The 14,078-nt window shown below is 37.2% G+C and overlaps 1 protein-coding gene across 2 annotated transcripts; it reads left to right on the top strand.

The window, feature by feature from the left end:
- The first annotated feature begins 2,707 nt into the window (after positions 1 to 2,707).
- Positions 2,708 to 13,191, top strand: LOC138352243 (uncharacterized). 2 transcript variants are annotated; one of them, XR_011222724.1, is made up of 3 exons: positions 2,708 to 3,703; positions 4,200 to 11,449; positions 11,946 to 13,191. XR_011222724.1 is itself a non-coding variant. In XM_069304538.1 (2 exons), the coding sequence occupies exon 2, from the start codon at positions 7,017 to 7,019 to the stop codon at positions 10,377 to 10,379; it is 3,363 nt and encodes a 1,120-aa protein (XP_069160639.1). In that variant the 5' UTR covers positions 2,708 to 3,703; positions 4,200 to 7,016; the 3' UTR covers positions 10,380 to 11,939. The 2 variants fall into 2 exon arrangements, 1 of the variants encoding a protein (XP_069160639.1); XM_069304538.1 differs by lacking the exon at positions 11,946 to 13,191 and having other exon boundaries at positions 4,200 to 11,939.
- The last annotated feature ends 887 nt before the right edge of the window (positions 13,192 to 14,078 follow it).

The following is a 14,078-nucleotide window of genomic DNA, read 5'->3' as shown; positions in this document are numbered from 1 at the left end:
AAATAACAAAAAGAGGTTAATTAACAACTAAAACTCGTCGAGTTTTCCCTACTAATATGATCTTTATCATAGGCTAAGATCAAAGGAGTTCATTTACAAATGAAGAGATAAACCCCGCAGTATTACCTGGTATATCCAGTCGTCTTAAAATGCCCAACAGGCTCATAGCGGAGATGAAATTGACTGCAAGGGGAGGAGGGAGGGGGGGGGGGAGGGATATACGCTAAACAAATGCCTCTCGCTGTGAACGTTATTCCTATTGGTCGATAAGAGATAATATTAAGGGTAATAGCCAATTAGCGACGCTGGTCCTTAGCGAGAGGACTTAATCCCACGCCTCAAGAGAGAGTGAGAGTTGTTAACCGTTCGCTTACTGTTAACCGGCCACGATTGATCCAGATTTTACGCGTCCGCTTTGCGAAACCTGTTCATCTTACCTCAATCATGGCGACTTGGTTTGCTTATATATTGACAAGATGATGAGCTCTGTCGCGGCAGTGAGGTCGTCTAGAGCAACAATGACCTCAACAATGACTAATTTGGAGACAGGAGCCGCCATGATCGAGTAAAAAGATATATAGGTTTCGTAAGCTGGCACTTATATGTCCCAGGACGCCTGACTGACCGTTCGCCACTGCGCTAAATAATATTTACTTACGTAAATATTATTATTATCATTATTATCATTTTTGTGGCTTATACAGACTTGATTAAAATGTTAATAATAAGTATTTAATTGCCATTTTATTATATATATATATATATATATATATATATATATATATATATATATATATATATATATATATATATATATATATATATATATATATATATATATATATATATATATATATACAATTTTTTACGATAATTGTCATCTTTGGATCAATATGATAATTTATTTATTAATCTACAGACACAATGACAACAATCGTCGTGAGACTCTGTGTGAAGCTGTATAATCTTGGTTCAAGAGACACTGTGTGAAGCTGTGTAGTCACAGCCTCTTGAATATATTCCTGGCAAACGTACCTCTTGACATTTATGATCGTAATTACAAACACAGAAAACTAGTCACTTTTCTGTGTTTCTGGGGAATTGGTGAATATTATGTAGGTGACCTGAGGCTTCAGGGCTCCTGGGAGACGACTTGGCCTTCTTAATGCTGTCGGTGACTACCATGAACAGCATTAATATAGCACCGGAGTGTCGGCCCCAACCGTCCTCTACACAGGTCTGGTGACGTTAGCTGCAGTTGTTGTGACTTATTCGATGAATTGACGTATGTATGGCGCCCGTGCCTACCACCGCCCCTGGAGCTGGTGGTATACTGGCTGGCCCCAGCTATAAACCCTTCCATGCCTCACTCTCGTCCGACAGGAGCTTACTAAATGTGAATTATTTCTGTCGGTGCCTATCATCTCCAGCTATCACATTCCGGAGACTGAGGGAGGTGGTGGGGCCCCTCGTGGACGCCTTCCCGGATAAGGATCAAACCTCCTCAAGACAGCAGCAGGAAGTGAACCATGTTACCCCCCCCCCCCCCCTCAGGAGGAGCACCCTCATCACCCGAGTCTGAGCTGTCTCATCAACATGCATGATTTAACCCAATAACCTCACTTCTATCAGCGTATCATCGGCGGGTATTGGGAGGATGAGGACGGGGTTGGGAGGGGGGCTGGGTGGGATGATAGGCTACACACTGGAGCTACACTCGATGATAGGCCACAAGGCTAGGGGGGGCTGGCTGCCTGGCTGGCTGGTCCCGCCGCCTCTACCTGCTCTCCACTTATGCTGATCAACGCTTTGGATGCAAATGCAGGCGCTGCTTAGTGGGAGTTACGGCCGAGGATAAAACGGAACTAGAGAGTAAAATTGTGATGGGAAGAAGGAGCAAGTAGTGGACAAGGAGAGGAAGGGGGGTAGGGGGGTAGTTTTACGACATTGGGAAGTAAGAATGAGGAACATGAAAGGACGATAATACGAAGGATGATATAGACATGGAAATAAGGAGGAACTCTAGCAATAAGAACTAGATGAACCTTTTTTAGTACTGCTGGAAAGTCGCATAAAATGTTTAAAAAGGAAAGAAAAATGTGTAGAAAGAGAAAATTAATATTGCGGGTAAGCCTAAAAAAAAAAGAGGAATTGAGTTTATACCGAGATTAACTGTCATAATCTTTTAAAACCACCGGGGCAACAGTTAACAAAAAATCGAAAGAAACTCCCGTTATCAAAATCCAGAACTGACTTTTAAATGTGCAGATTAGCAAATTGTTGGCACTCTAAAATAATATAGCCGATTGGCTTCGATTACAAGCGCGTGTACTACTCCCATATATATATATATATATATATATGGGATATATATATATATATATATATATATATATATATATATGGGATATATATATATATATATATGGGATATATATATATATATATATATATATATATATATATATATATATATATATATATATATATATATATATATATATATATATATATATATGTCGTACCTAATAGCCAGAACGCACTTCTCAGCCTACTATTCAAGGCCCGATTTGCCTAATAAGCCAAGTTTTCATGAATTAATGTTTTTTCGTCTACCTAACCTACCTAACCTAACCTAACCTAGCTTTTTTTGGCTACCTAACCTAACCTTACCTATAAATATAGGTTAGGTTAGGTTTGTGGGAAATTTTTACCCACCATATCTAATAATCATCTAAGAAATGTATAATTTCTATATCATATCTAAATCATATCAAAATCATATCTAAAATGTATCAAAATCATATAATGAATCTTTAAAGATTCATTATAGCTTGATCCTGGATGACAATGGCACCATGAACACGTACGCAACAGGGGCCCTTTTGATGCCTACGTGACTTTGTACATGATCTCTCAAGGATCCAGAAGCTTCTAGAAGGCCTTCTTAATTAAAAAACTATTGGAACATTGATTCAACATCCGGTAGGATTAAAAATCGAATCCTTAATAAGATTCAGTGGTACTTTCAAATACTACTTATAATCTTTAAATCTTATATCTAATTATATTATAATCACATCTTATCTTAATCATAAGTCTAGACTGTAAAAATAATCAATCAATATTCATAGAAGGCTACCGTGCTCAGAGAGCATGGCAGGGCGATGGGGGGGGGGTGAAGCGCCCACCAACAAGCCCAGCGGCACTCCGCGTTTGTTTACAAATGAGTGAACAAGTGACTGATCCTTAGCGAACATTACCAGCTCAAGGACACCTTATCTAATATTTTTTATCGCCAGTGAATACTCTCTAGAACTGGGGGAGTACCTGGACAATATCTACAAGGAAAATCATAGAACATTCATAAAATAAGAGTGTATAGTGGAGATCACGGTGACACGGTTTCCTCCATCTTCATTCTTTATCTTTATCATATCATTCTTCTGCAACGCAGTTAAAGAAAAATCACGTAGCAACGCTACCAGATCATCATACAGCAACGCTGTAGCAAAATATCGTGCCTAAACTCAACAAGAGAGAGTTAATCAGTCTGGCAAACTTGTCAGACAGGCACCCCGACTGGCAGAGAAGTATATTGAAGGTTATTTGGTGTATGATTGGCCAATTGTATGCTTGTGTAGCTTTAATATCCTATAAATCTGTCTGTTGGTTAAAAAGCGAGGCTAAGCCTCACAAATCGGTACGTTTATTAAAATTATAGTGTAGCTGTGAATCTTATCCAAGCACTGAACCTCATGAGTGTCCATTCTGTCAGAAAAGAATTCAGCCTCAATAAGTAAAAACCTCATAAGTGTCCATATTGTTGGAAAAGATTCAGTCAAGCTAACTGTATAAAGTGAATATGTCTGCATATATATTTGAATATATAAATTAAGTTATCAATAGCTTGCTTAGTTAATTTTTAAGTTATCATATAAGTTCATTTAATTGAATATAATTTCTAGTACTTACTCAACAGTATTTAGACTATATTTAAGGTCATTTATTTATACTTTTACAATTTAATTTGTTGTTTATAGTATAAGTACATATTGGCTGTTAAGTTATGGTGCTAGGTTAGACTATGTATGTTTAAATCCCTGATTTAAACAGAGCCAGTGTTCAGTCAGATAACTGAATTTATCAAATCTTATCCTTGTATAAAATACAAGCTGATGTGAGATCCCTGTCTACAGGTGGATTGGAACTTCTATCAACAAGTCATTCACCCCACCTGTCCCTTACAGCCCACAATCTGTCATTAGGAAAAGAGGATCTAGGATTTACAACCCTAGCTAGAGATTTTAATTGAATTAATTTGCAGACAGTAATTTTTAATTTAGTTCAGTACAAGTCCCTGGTAGTCTCCTCTTATATCAATCCCAGCAGGTTTTTCCCACATTAATGGTCCTTCGAACCTAGATAATAATGGTCTTTTGTACCTAGATATTTATGATCATTTGTTTACCGAATATTTCAGTGCCAAATAGATAAGAAACTTCTTGATTTTGCATTGGAATAATTCTTACATATTCTAGCCTAACCTAGCTATCGGCCAATATTTATCATAGCTATATATCTAAGTAAACAAATAGTTTGCAGTGGCTTAAGCCACCATATCCATTAACTAGTAAGCATTCATAACAAACTGATACTGTTTGGTGTTAAGAAACCACAGTAATTAAGTATATCAGTGTCACAGACACAACTGCATCTTAATCATAAATTACCAATTATCTACCTCATTGTGGTAACATTACATATATATTTAAGTGTATTATCTTGCATTATCTCTAATCTACTGATTTTCAGAGCTGCTCATTACATAATATTCTTTAAAAAAGTGTTATCATCACTGTAAGAGCATTCATTACAATCTAACTATAATCAACTATATCATACCCTATTCCAGGTAAAACCAGTAGACATTCTACTGTATTTTATCTAACAACTATTATGGTAACAGATTTTGTAATAACTTTGCAAAAATAGTGCCATTTACTATTTTTAAAAAAATTATTACAAGATTTACCAACTTGGTGCATTCGTGCATTCGGGTCACAAATCAAATTATTACAGTACTTTTGATAATGAACACCTGCTACAACCAGATTCCAGGGAGGAAATGAAGGACGATCTTTGGAATCATTACCTAAGTAGACAGGAAAGCTCATTTATCAAAATACATTAACATCATACATATTTATCAGAAAAAAGAGAAAAATCTCGGAATCTCCGAAAATCGGAAAAGGTCAAAATGACTAACAGTATTTCACCAGCAGCTGAAACAGAAAAGAAAAGGACACAAAGTGTCTAAAAACTCACTTGAATCTACAGCCTAAAGACCATTTAAATCAGGTGATAGACAAATGTCATCATCACTTGGCTACAATAGTCTACAATTGGGGATTAAGACCAATCTTAATCTCACAACACAATCTGAAAGGCTAACAACACATTGACAATGTCAATACAAATATTATCATCCATCTAAGATAACTATCTTAATCCAAGAATATAGTCTTGATTACCTAATCTCATGCTTTCACTGGAGTGAAAGCAGCCTCAGAAAATCTGAAGTTAATCAAGCATCTCAAAGAGACTTACTTAATAGAAAAGGCAAAGCCGAGAAAAAAAAAAGAAAAAGCAAAATGCTTCATCACATCATGAATAATGTAGATACACATTATTACAGATACAATTCATCCTTTAAGGAAATCCTTGGAGGAGTACAAGTGTTACATGCTTGTATCACCTACTTGCATGTAATTACTTACCTACAAGTTTTACATACTTGTAACAACATCTTATCACAAAGCCAAATCTTTGATGGACTTCGAGCTTACGTACAAAGATTACGAAGCCGAGGAAAACTTAGATCTCAAGAAAAAATCCCCAAAGGTGAATCCACGGACAAAAGCAAAAATGTCCAGAATGGCAGTCAAAAATCAAGGCAACAAAATTCCTCTTCTGCAAAGTGGAAACAGAATAATGTTGGCACTTATGCTATATCCCCCACAGTTAACAGAACTGTAGGAAACCAAGCTCCTAAGACAGATAAGACAAAAGGAGCTACAAGTGCCCCAAAATGTTTATTCTGTCAAGAAGCACATACCATTTATCAATGCACAGTTTATGTAGGCCGTGCCAGTCGAATCGATCGACTGAAATCTCTGAACAGGTGCATCCGTTGTCTACGGAAGCACGATACTAGTGAGTGTATCACTCAATTGCAGAACTGCCAATATTGTCATAAAAGTGTACATCACACAGCACTCTGTGGTGATATTAACACTCAATCCAGATCACAGACTTCCAATAATCAACATGCATCTCAGGCAAAGCCCAAAGATGATAATACCACAACAGCCGTACAATTCTGTACAGTAATGAGCAATGTCAACGACTTGGATACAGAAATTGTTACAACAGCCATATTGCCTACTGCACAGCTAGAACTATGCAATCAAGGAATTTGTATTCCAACTAGAGGCTTTTTTGATCAAGGGTCACAGAAAACCTTTATCAGTAAAAAGATGGCAGAAGATTTACAACTTAAATCTTCAAAGCAAGTATCTACATCTATATCAGGGTTTTTTACTAATTCTGGTCGTAGAACCTTTCCAGTAGTAAAACTCAATGTCTGTCTAGGTACATCCCAAAGGACAGTAGAAGCCATAGTAGTTGATAAAATTCCTACTGAAATGGAAGTGACTGGTCTGACAGCCACAATTAAATTCCTAAAAGAAAAAGGAATACAATTAGCAGATCCTCTGCTTGATTCTGACTACATAGGAGATATCGGAATCCTGATTGGAGCTGACTACTATCATCGATTCATTCTGGGATCAGAAGAATCTATGGGTATGAATATACTCAAATCAGCAGGAGGCATATTGATGACAGGACCTATACTAGATCTTGAACCTTCAACTCCTGAAAAATCACATCATACAGAAACTGTAATAGTGGCATGACTAGGCAAAGAACAGTCACCACTTAAAATCCCCCACATGATTGATGATGGATTGGAATCTGTACCTCAATTGTGGGAACTTGATGCCATAGGAATAATTCCTGAACAACCAAGTCCTGATGATGTCTGTGCATACAATCAATACTTAGAAACTGTACAGTACTATGATGGACAGTACTGGGTAAGGCTACCATGGAAAATCAACCATAAAACCTTACCTACCAATTATCACATGGCTTATAGTCAATTTAAATCTCAACTAGCAAAGCTAAGAAAAAGGCCTGAGCATTTAAAACTCTATCATGAGATTATTGCTCAACAATTAAAGAATAAATTCATCGAAGTCGTGAAAGATGACAATAAGCAAATAGGCCATTTTTTACCACACATGGCTGTAAAGAGAGAATCAAAAACAACTCCTTTACGGATAGTTTTTAATTGTAGCTCTAAATCTGGACCCCAAGGAACCAGTCTAAATGATTGTTTGCAAACAGGTCCTAGTCTAACTCAGAAATTGTATGACATACTGTTGAAGTTTAGACTTAACAAATATGCGTATTCAGCAGATATAAGTAAGGCCTTTCTCAGAGTTGGCTTGCAGGAAGAAGATAGAGACTTCACTAAGTTTCTATGGGTAGAGAACCCAGAAGATGTCAATAGTCCAGTAGTGACTTTCAGATTCTCATCAGTTCTTTTTGGCGCGACAAGCAGTCCATTTCTGTTGCAAGCAACTCTAGATACTCATCTGAAGAAATCATCAAGTCCCTGTAAGACTGAAATCAGTCAAAATCTATATGTAGATAATTTTCAAGGGACAGTTAACAGTACTACTGAACTGTTACAATTATATCAAGAGGCCAACAAGGAGCTACAAGGTGCCAACATGCCACTACAATCTTGGGCCTCTAATAATGCAACATTGAATAATCAAATAGCAAGAGATTACCCTGAATATCACGTACCAGAATCACAAAAGGTGTTAGGTATGGATTGGGATTTAATCTCGGACACAATATCGATCAAATCTGTGCCAGTAAATTACAACATCACTACAAAAAGGGATTTGCTTTCACAAGTTAGCAAAGTATTTGACCCACTTGGTCTACTAAATCCTTTGACTATCAAGTGGCGTTTATTGGTGCAACAAGCATGGAAGGCTAAGGTTGGTTGGGATGATCCACTACCAATCCAGTTACAAAAAGCTTGGATGGAAGTGGCTCAAGAACAAACTTTAGTTGAAAAGATAATCTTTCCGAGACACATAGTCGAGGAAAATGAGGAAGTATCACTACATGTATTCGCAGACTCGTCAGCCAAAGCTTTTGGAGCTTGTGCTTACTTAGTGACTTCTAATCAATCATATCTTATCACCTCTAAGGCCAGAGTCGCTCCATTAAAAAAGAGGACTTTGCCTCAGATGGAACTAACAGCACTGCTAACTGGAACACGCTTAGCAGTGCATATCAAACAAGTCTTGTCTACCATGAACATCAAAGATGTCATTATATGGTCTGACAATGAAGCTGTCTTACAATGGGTACGAAACGACAACTGTCCAACTCCATATGTAAAAAATCGCGTCTCGGAAATTAAAGAAATTTCCGCAGGCTTTCAATTGTTGCATGTACCAACAAAGGATAATCCAGCTGATCTCTTATCAAGAGGTATGACATTTAAACAGTTTGCAAAGGCAGATATTTGGTTTCATGGGCCTCGATGGTTAGTGAATGGTAGTTGGCCTGAACAAAAGCCACACGTCATTACGACACAAACCATAACTACCACCAGGCAGCAAGCTCAAATATCAGTCTTGGATTGTACTCGTTACTCCTCGCTCATCAAATTAATCAATGTAACACAGAACGTGTTTCATTATCTCAGGAAAAAAGGTATAAAATACACTTTTCCTGATGCACTTCTCTATTGGGTAAGACAAGCCCAGAGAGAAACTTATGGGAATAACTATGAAAATCTTCCGCATAAGTTAAAACACAATCTCGGTCTGTGGATAGACCAAGAAAATCACAACATTCTGCGTTGTGGAGGGAAACTTAAACACGCAGATATCAATCTAGATACGGTGCATCCATGGCTTTTACCAAAAAATCATTGGATCACAAGGTTGATTGTGTTGCATACACATCAACAAATCATCAAACATGGAGGAGTGTTAGACACACTCACACAAATCAGACAGCAGTACTGGATTCCTCAGGGAAGACAGTCAGTCAAATCAATCTTGAAGAATTGCATGATATGCCGAAGGTACGATGCAAAAACTTGCTCTTATCCAGGGCCACCACCCCTGCCAAAGGAACGAGTGGTCCATCTACAACCTTTCGAAACGACAGGAGTAGATTATACAGGAGCAATATATCTAACAGGGACTGCAGATAAGCAACCTATCAAGGCATACATCTGTCTGTTCACCTGTGCTACCACCAGGGCAGTACATCTAGAGGTAACACCCGATATGACTGCTCAATCATTTATTCAAGCTTTCCGCAGATTCGCAGCACGCCGATCATGCCCTAAGCTGATGATTTCAGATAACGGAGCAAACTTGGTAGCTGGAGAAGCATGTCTACGGGAAATCTGTTCCCATCCTGCAGTTACTTCCACACTGGAACAGCGTCATTGCAGATGGAAATTTATCCCTCCGAGAGCCCCATGGCACGGAGGATTTTATGAACGGTTAATAGGAACTGTAAAAAGATCCTTGAGAAAATCTCTACACCGTCAGAAAATCAATCTTCAAGAACTCCAGACAGTAATCACGGAAATAGAATCAAGGGTGAATAACCGGCCGTTGACTTACTTGTCTGAGGATCCTACTCAACATGAACCATTAAGTCCTGCCCACCTAATGTATGGAAGACTTCTGTCTCCAGTACCATCTCTAGTGGATGATGAGATCAGAGATCCCTCATATGTGGGTCAGAGCGAGTTGGTTCAGGGGTATAAGCATCTGTCCAGCATAATCCAAAAATGGAATGATGTTTGGACAAAAGAATATCTTACATCTCTACGAGAACATCACTATGGGGCCAATGTCCCCCATAATATAGCTAATCTCCAACCTGGCGATATTGTCTTGGTAGACAGTGATGGCCCTAGGGCTGACTGGCCATTAGGTAAAGTTGTCTCAGTCCATCCAGATAGTCAGGGGATTTTGAGAATAGTCAAAATCCTGTCTAAAGGAACAACTTCCCTGAAGACATTGGACAAACTCATCCACATGGAATCAGTGAGCCAGCTGCAGTTAGATCCTGAGAGACCTCAAGACACTCTAACTCCACAAGACCCACTGACTCCTAACAGACACAATCGTCCACAACGGACAGCAGCAGAAAAGTGCAAGCAAAATCTGCACTTGTATTATCAATCCAATGGAGAGTAAATAAATACATATGGTTACTATTGTCCTAAGTATTGGACTCTGTGCCAGTTCTCTCCCTCTGGAAGATGTGGGAAATTTTTACCCACCATATCTAATAATCATCTAAGAAATGTATAATTTCTATATCATATCTAAATCATATCAAAATCATATCTAAAATGTATCAAAATCATATAATGAATCTTTAAAGATTCATTATAGCTTGATCCTGGATGACAATGGCACCATGAACACGTACGCAACAGGGGCCCTTTTGATGCCTACGTGACTTTGTACATGATCTCTCAAGGATCCAGAAGCTTCTAGAAGGCCTTCTTAATTAAAAAACTATTGGAACATTGATTCAACATCCGGTAGGATTAAAAATCGAATCCTTAATAAGATTCAGTGGTACTTTCAAATACTACTTATAATCTTTAAATCTTATATCTAATTATATTATAATCACATCTTATCTTAATCATAAGTCTAGACTGTAAAAATAATCAATCAATATTCATAGAAGGCTACCGTGCTCAGAGAGCATGGCAGGGCGATGGGGGGGGGTGAAGCGCCCACCAACAAGCCCAGCGGCACTCCGCGTTTGTTTACAAATGAGTGAACAAGTGACTGATCCTTAGCGAACATTACCAGCTCAAGGACACCTTATCTAATATTTTTTATCGCCAGTGAATACTCTCTAGAACTGGGGGAGTACCTGGACAATATCTACAAGGAAAATCATAGAACATTCATAAAATAAGAGTGTATAGTGGAGATCACGGTGACACGGTTTCCTCCATCTTCATTCTTTATCTTTATCATATCATTCTTCTGCAACGCAGTTAAAGAAAAATCACGTAGCAACGCTACCAGATCATCATACAGCAACGCTGTAGCAAAATATCGTGCCTAAACTCAACAAGAGAGAGTTAATCAGTCTGGCAAACTTGTCAGACAGGCACCCCGACTGGCAGAGAAGTATATTGAAGGTTATTTGGTGTATGATTGGCCAATTGTATGCTTGTGTAGCTTTAATATCCTATAAATCTGTCTGTTGGTTAAAAAGCGAGGCTAAGCCTCACAAATCGGTACGTTTATTAAAATTATAGTGTAGCTGTGAATCTTATCCAAGCACTGAACCTCATGAGTGTCCATTCTGTCAGAAAAGAATTCAGCCTCAATAAGTAAAAACCTCATAAGTGTCCATATTGTTGGAAAAGATTCAGTCAAGCTAACTGTATAAAGTGAATATGTCTGCATATATATTTGAATATATAAATTAAGTTATCAATAGCTTGCTTAGTTAATTTTTAAGTTATCATATAAGTTCATTTAATTGAATATAATTTCTAGTACTTACTCAACAGTATTTAGACTATATTTAAGGTCATTTATTTATACTTTTACAATTTAATTTGTTGTTTATAGTATAAGTACATATTGGCTGTTAAGTTATGGTGCTAGGTTAGACTATGTATGTTTAAATCCCTGATTTAAACAGAGCCAGTGTTCAGTCAGATAACTGAATTTATCAAATCTTATCCTTGTATAAAATACAAGCTGATGTGAGATCCCTGTCTACAGGTGGATTGGAACTTCTATCAACAAGTCATTCACCCCACCTGTCCCTTACAGCCCACAATCTGTCATTAGGAAAAGAGGATCTAGGATTTACAACCCTAGCTAGAGATTTTAATTGAATTAATTTGCAGACAGTAATTTTTAATTTAGTTCAGTACAAGTCCCTGGTAGTCTCCTCTTATATCAATCCCAGCAGGTTTTTCCCACAAGGTTAGGTAGGGTTGGTTAGGTTCGGTCATATATCTACGTTAATTTTAACTCCAATAAAAAAATATTGACCTCATACATAGAGAAAAGGGTTGCTTTATCATTTCATAAGAAAAAAATTATAGTAAATATATTAATTCAGGAAAACTTGGCTTATTAGGCAAATCGGGCCTTGAATAGTAGGCTGAGAAGTGAGTTCTGGCTACTAGGTACGACATATATATATATATATATATTGAATATGACCGCATATTCTGTATTTATTATTTTCTGGTTTAGGGCTTCTATCCCTCTAACTATTTTCTTAGCATCAGGGCTTAATTGAAATAGGAGTTCTCCAAAACTCATTTTCGTACTTTTAAGGTGAAGAAAAGAAGTGATTTACTATAGAGTGTATTACACTTATTTGTATAATTTGCACGACGTCGTCGTGCAAAGAATGGCACGACGGCGTCGTGCCATTCTGGAAGAATGGAAGCAGTTGGTATGGGACTACACGTGCGTATCAACCCTGGCTAACACCTACATTAACCTCAGTGTTGCACAACCAGGTGGCGCTGCCACCCACAGGCAAGCGGCCAAATCCCGTAAGTATAGAGAACTGGATCACCACTACAATTTTGTCCCCATTGCTTCTGAGACACTCGGCGCCTGGGGTAAAAGTGCTACCAGTTTTTTGAAGGAACTGGGTTCTAGGCTCATTGAAACAACAAGGGACCCAAGAGCTGCAAGCTTTCTTTTCCAGCGCCTCAGTGTGGCGATACAGAGGGGAAATGCGCACTGCATCCAGGGTTCCTGCCCGCCATCTGAGGAGCTGGAGGAACTCGACAACCTATGATAACCATCTTTGTAACCCATATGTAACTCCTTTTTTGTAACAAAGTTCAAATAAAGTAAATATATATGTGTACAGTACATACAAAAGAATGGGGGTGGTAGGAGAAGATAATATTAGTGTTCAGTGAGAAACCACAAGGTCTCCTCTGAATACTTTTTATTTTCTTCTCCGAGGCTATGGGTCCCCACATTGGCACCAGAGGTGGTACCCTCACAAACTTTTATATATATATATATATATATATATATATATATATATATATATATATATATATATATATATATATATATTAGTATATTTTTTTGGTAGCAGTCTTTCCTGTAGACATATATTATTAAATATGACCGAAAACTCGACAATCTTACTTTTTAATCCTTACTTTTTAAGATTTTTACAATCTTAATTATTAATCTTACTTTTTCGGTCATATTTAATAATATATATATATATATATATATATATATATATATATATATATATATATATATATATATATATATATATATATATATATATATATATATGCAACAATGTTCACAAAAACACTGATCCAAGTATGCGGAAAACCACATGTGAAAAAATAGAGAATGCTTAACGCGTTTTCGGCTTCATTCGCATTCATCAGAGTAAAGTAGAATGACTTCATTCTACTTTGCACTGATGAAGGCGAATTAAACCGAAAACGCGTTAAGCGTTCTCTATTTTTCACATGTGGTTTTTCCGCATATATATATATATATATATATATATATATATATATATATATATATATATATATATATATATATATATATATACACACACACACACACATATTAGTAGCAGTCTTTCTTGTAAACATATGTTCCCACATCAATTCTACCTACTTCAAAATCCCGAACCAACATAGAAGCAGCAAGAGAAAATATGGGCCAATAGGCCTTCTGTAGTTACTTTCATTCTTATGTTCTTATATGTAAACTATACCCATTGATTCGTGTTTTGGTTTTTGTCACCTCACCCAAAAACATTTGTGTCATATCACCTCACCCAAAACGAATATAAGCATGATATGATATGTCTAAACCTGTTTTTGAAAATGTGAGAAGTCC

The sequence above is a fragment of the Procambarus clarkii genome, chromosome 52 (genome assembly GCF_040958095.1).
Source record: "Procambarus clarkii isolate CNS0578487 chromosome 52, FALCON_Pclarkii_2.0, whole genome shotgun sequence".
NCBI classification, from domain to species: Eukaryota; Metazoa; Arthropoda; class Malacostraca; order Decapoda; family Cambaridae; genus Procambarus; species Procambarus clarkii.
This window is presented reverse-complemented; position numbering and strand designations above follow the sequence as displayed.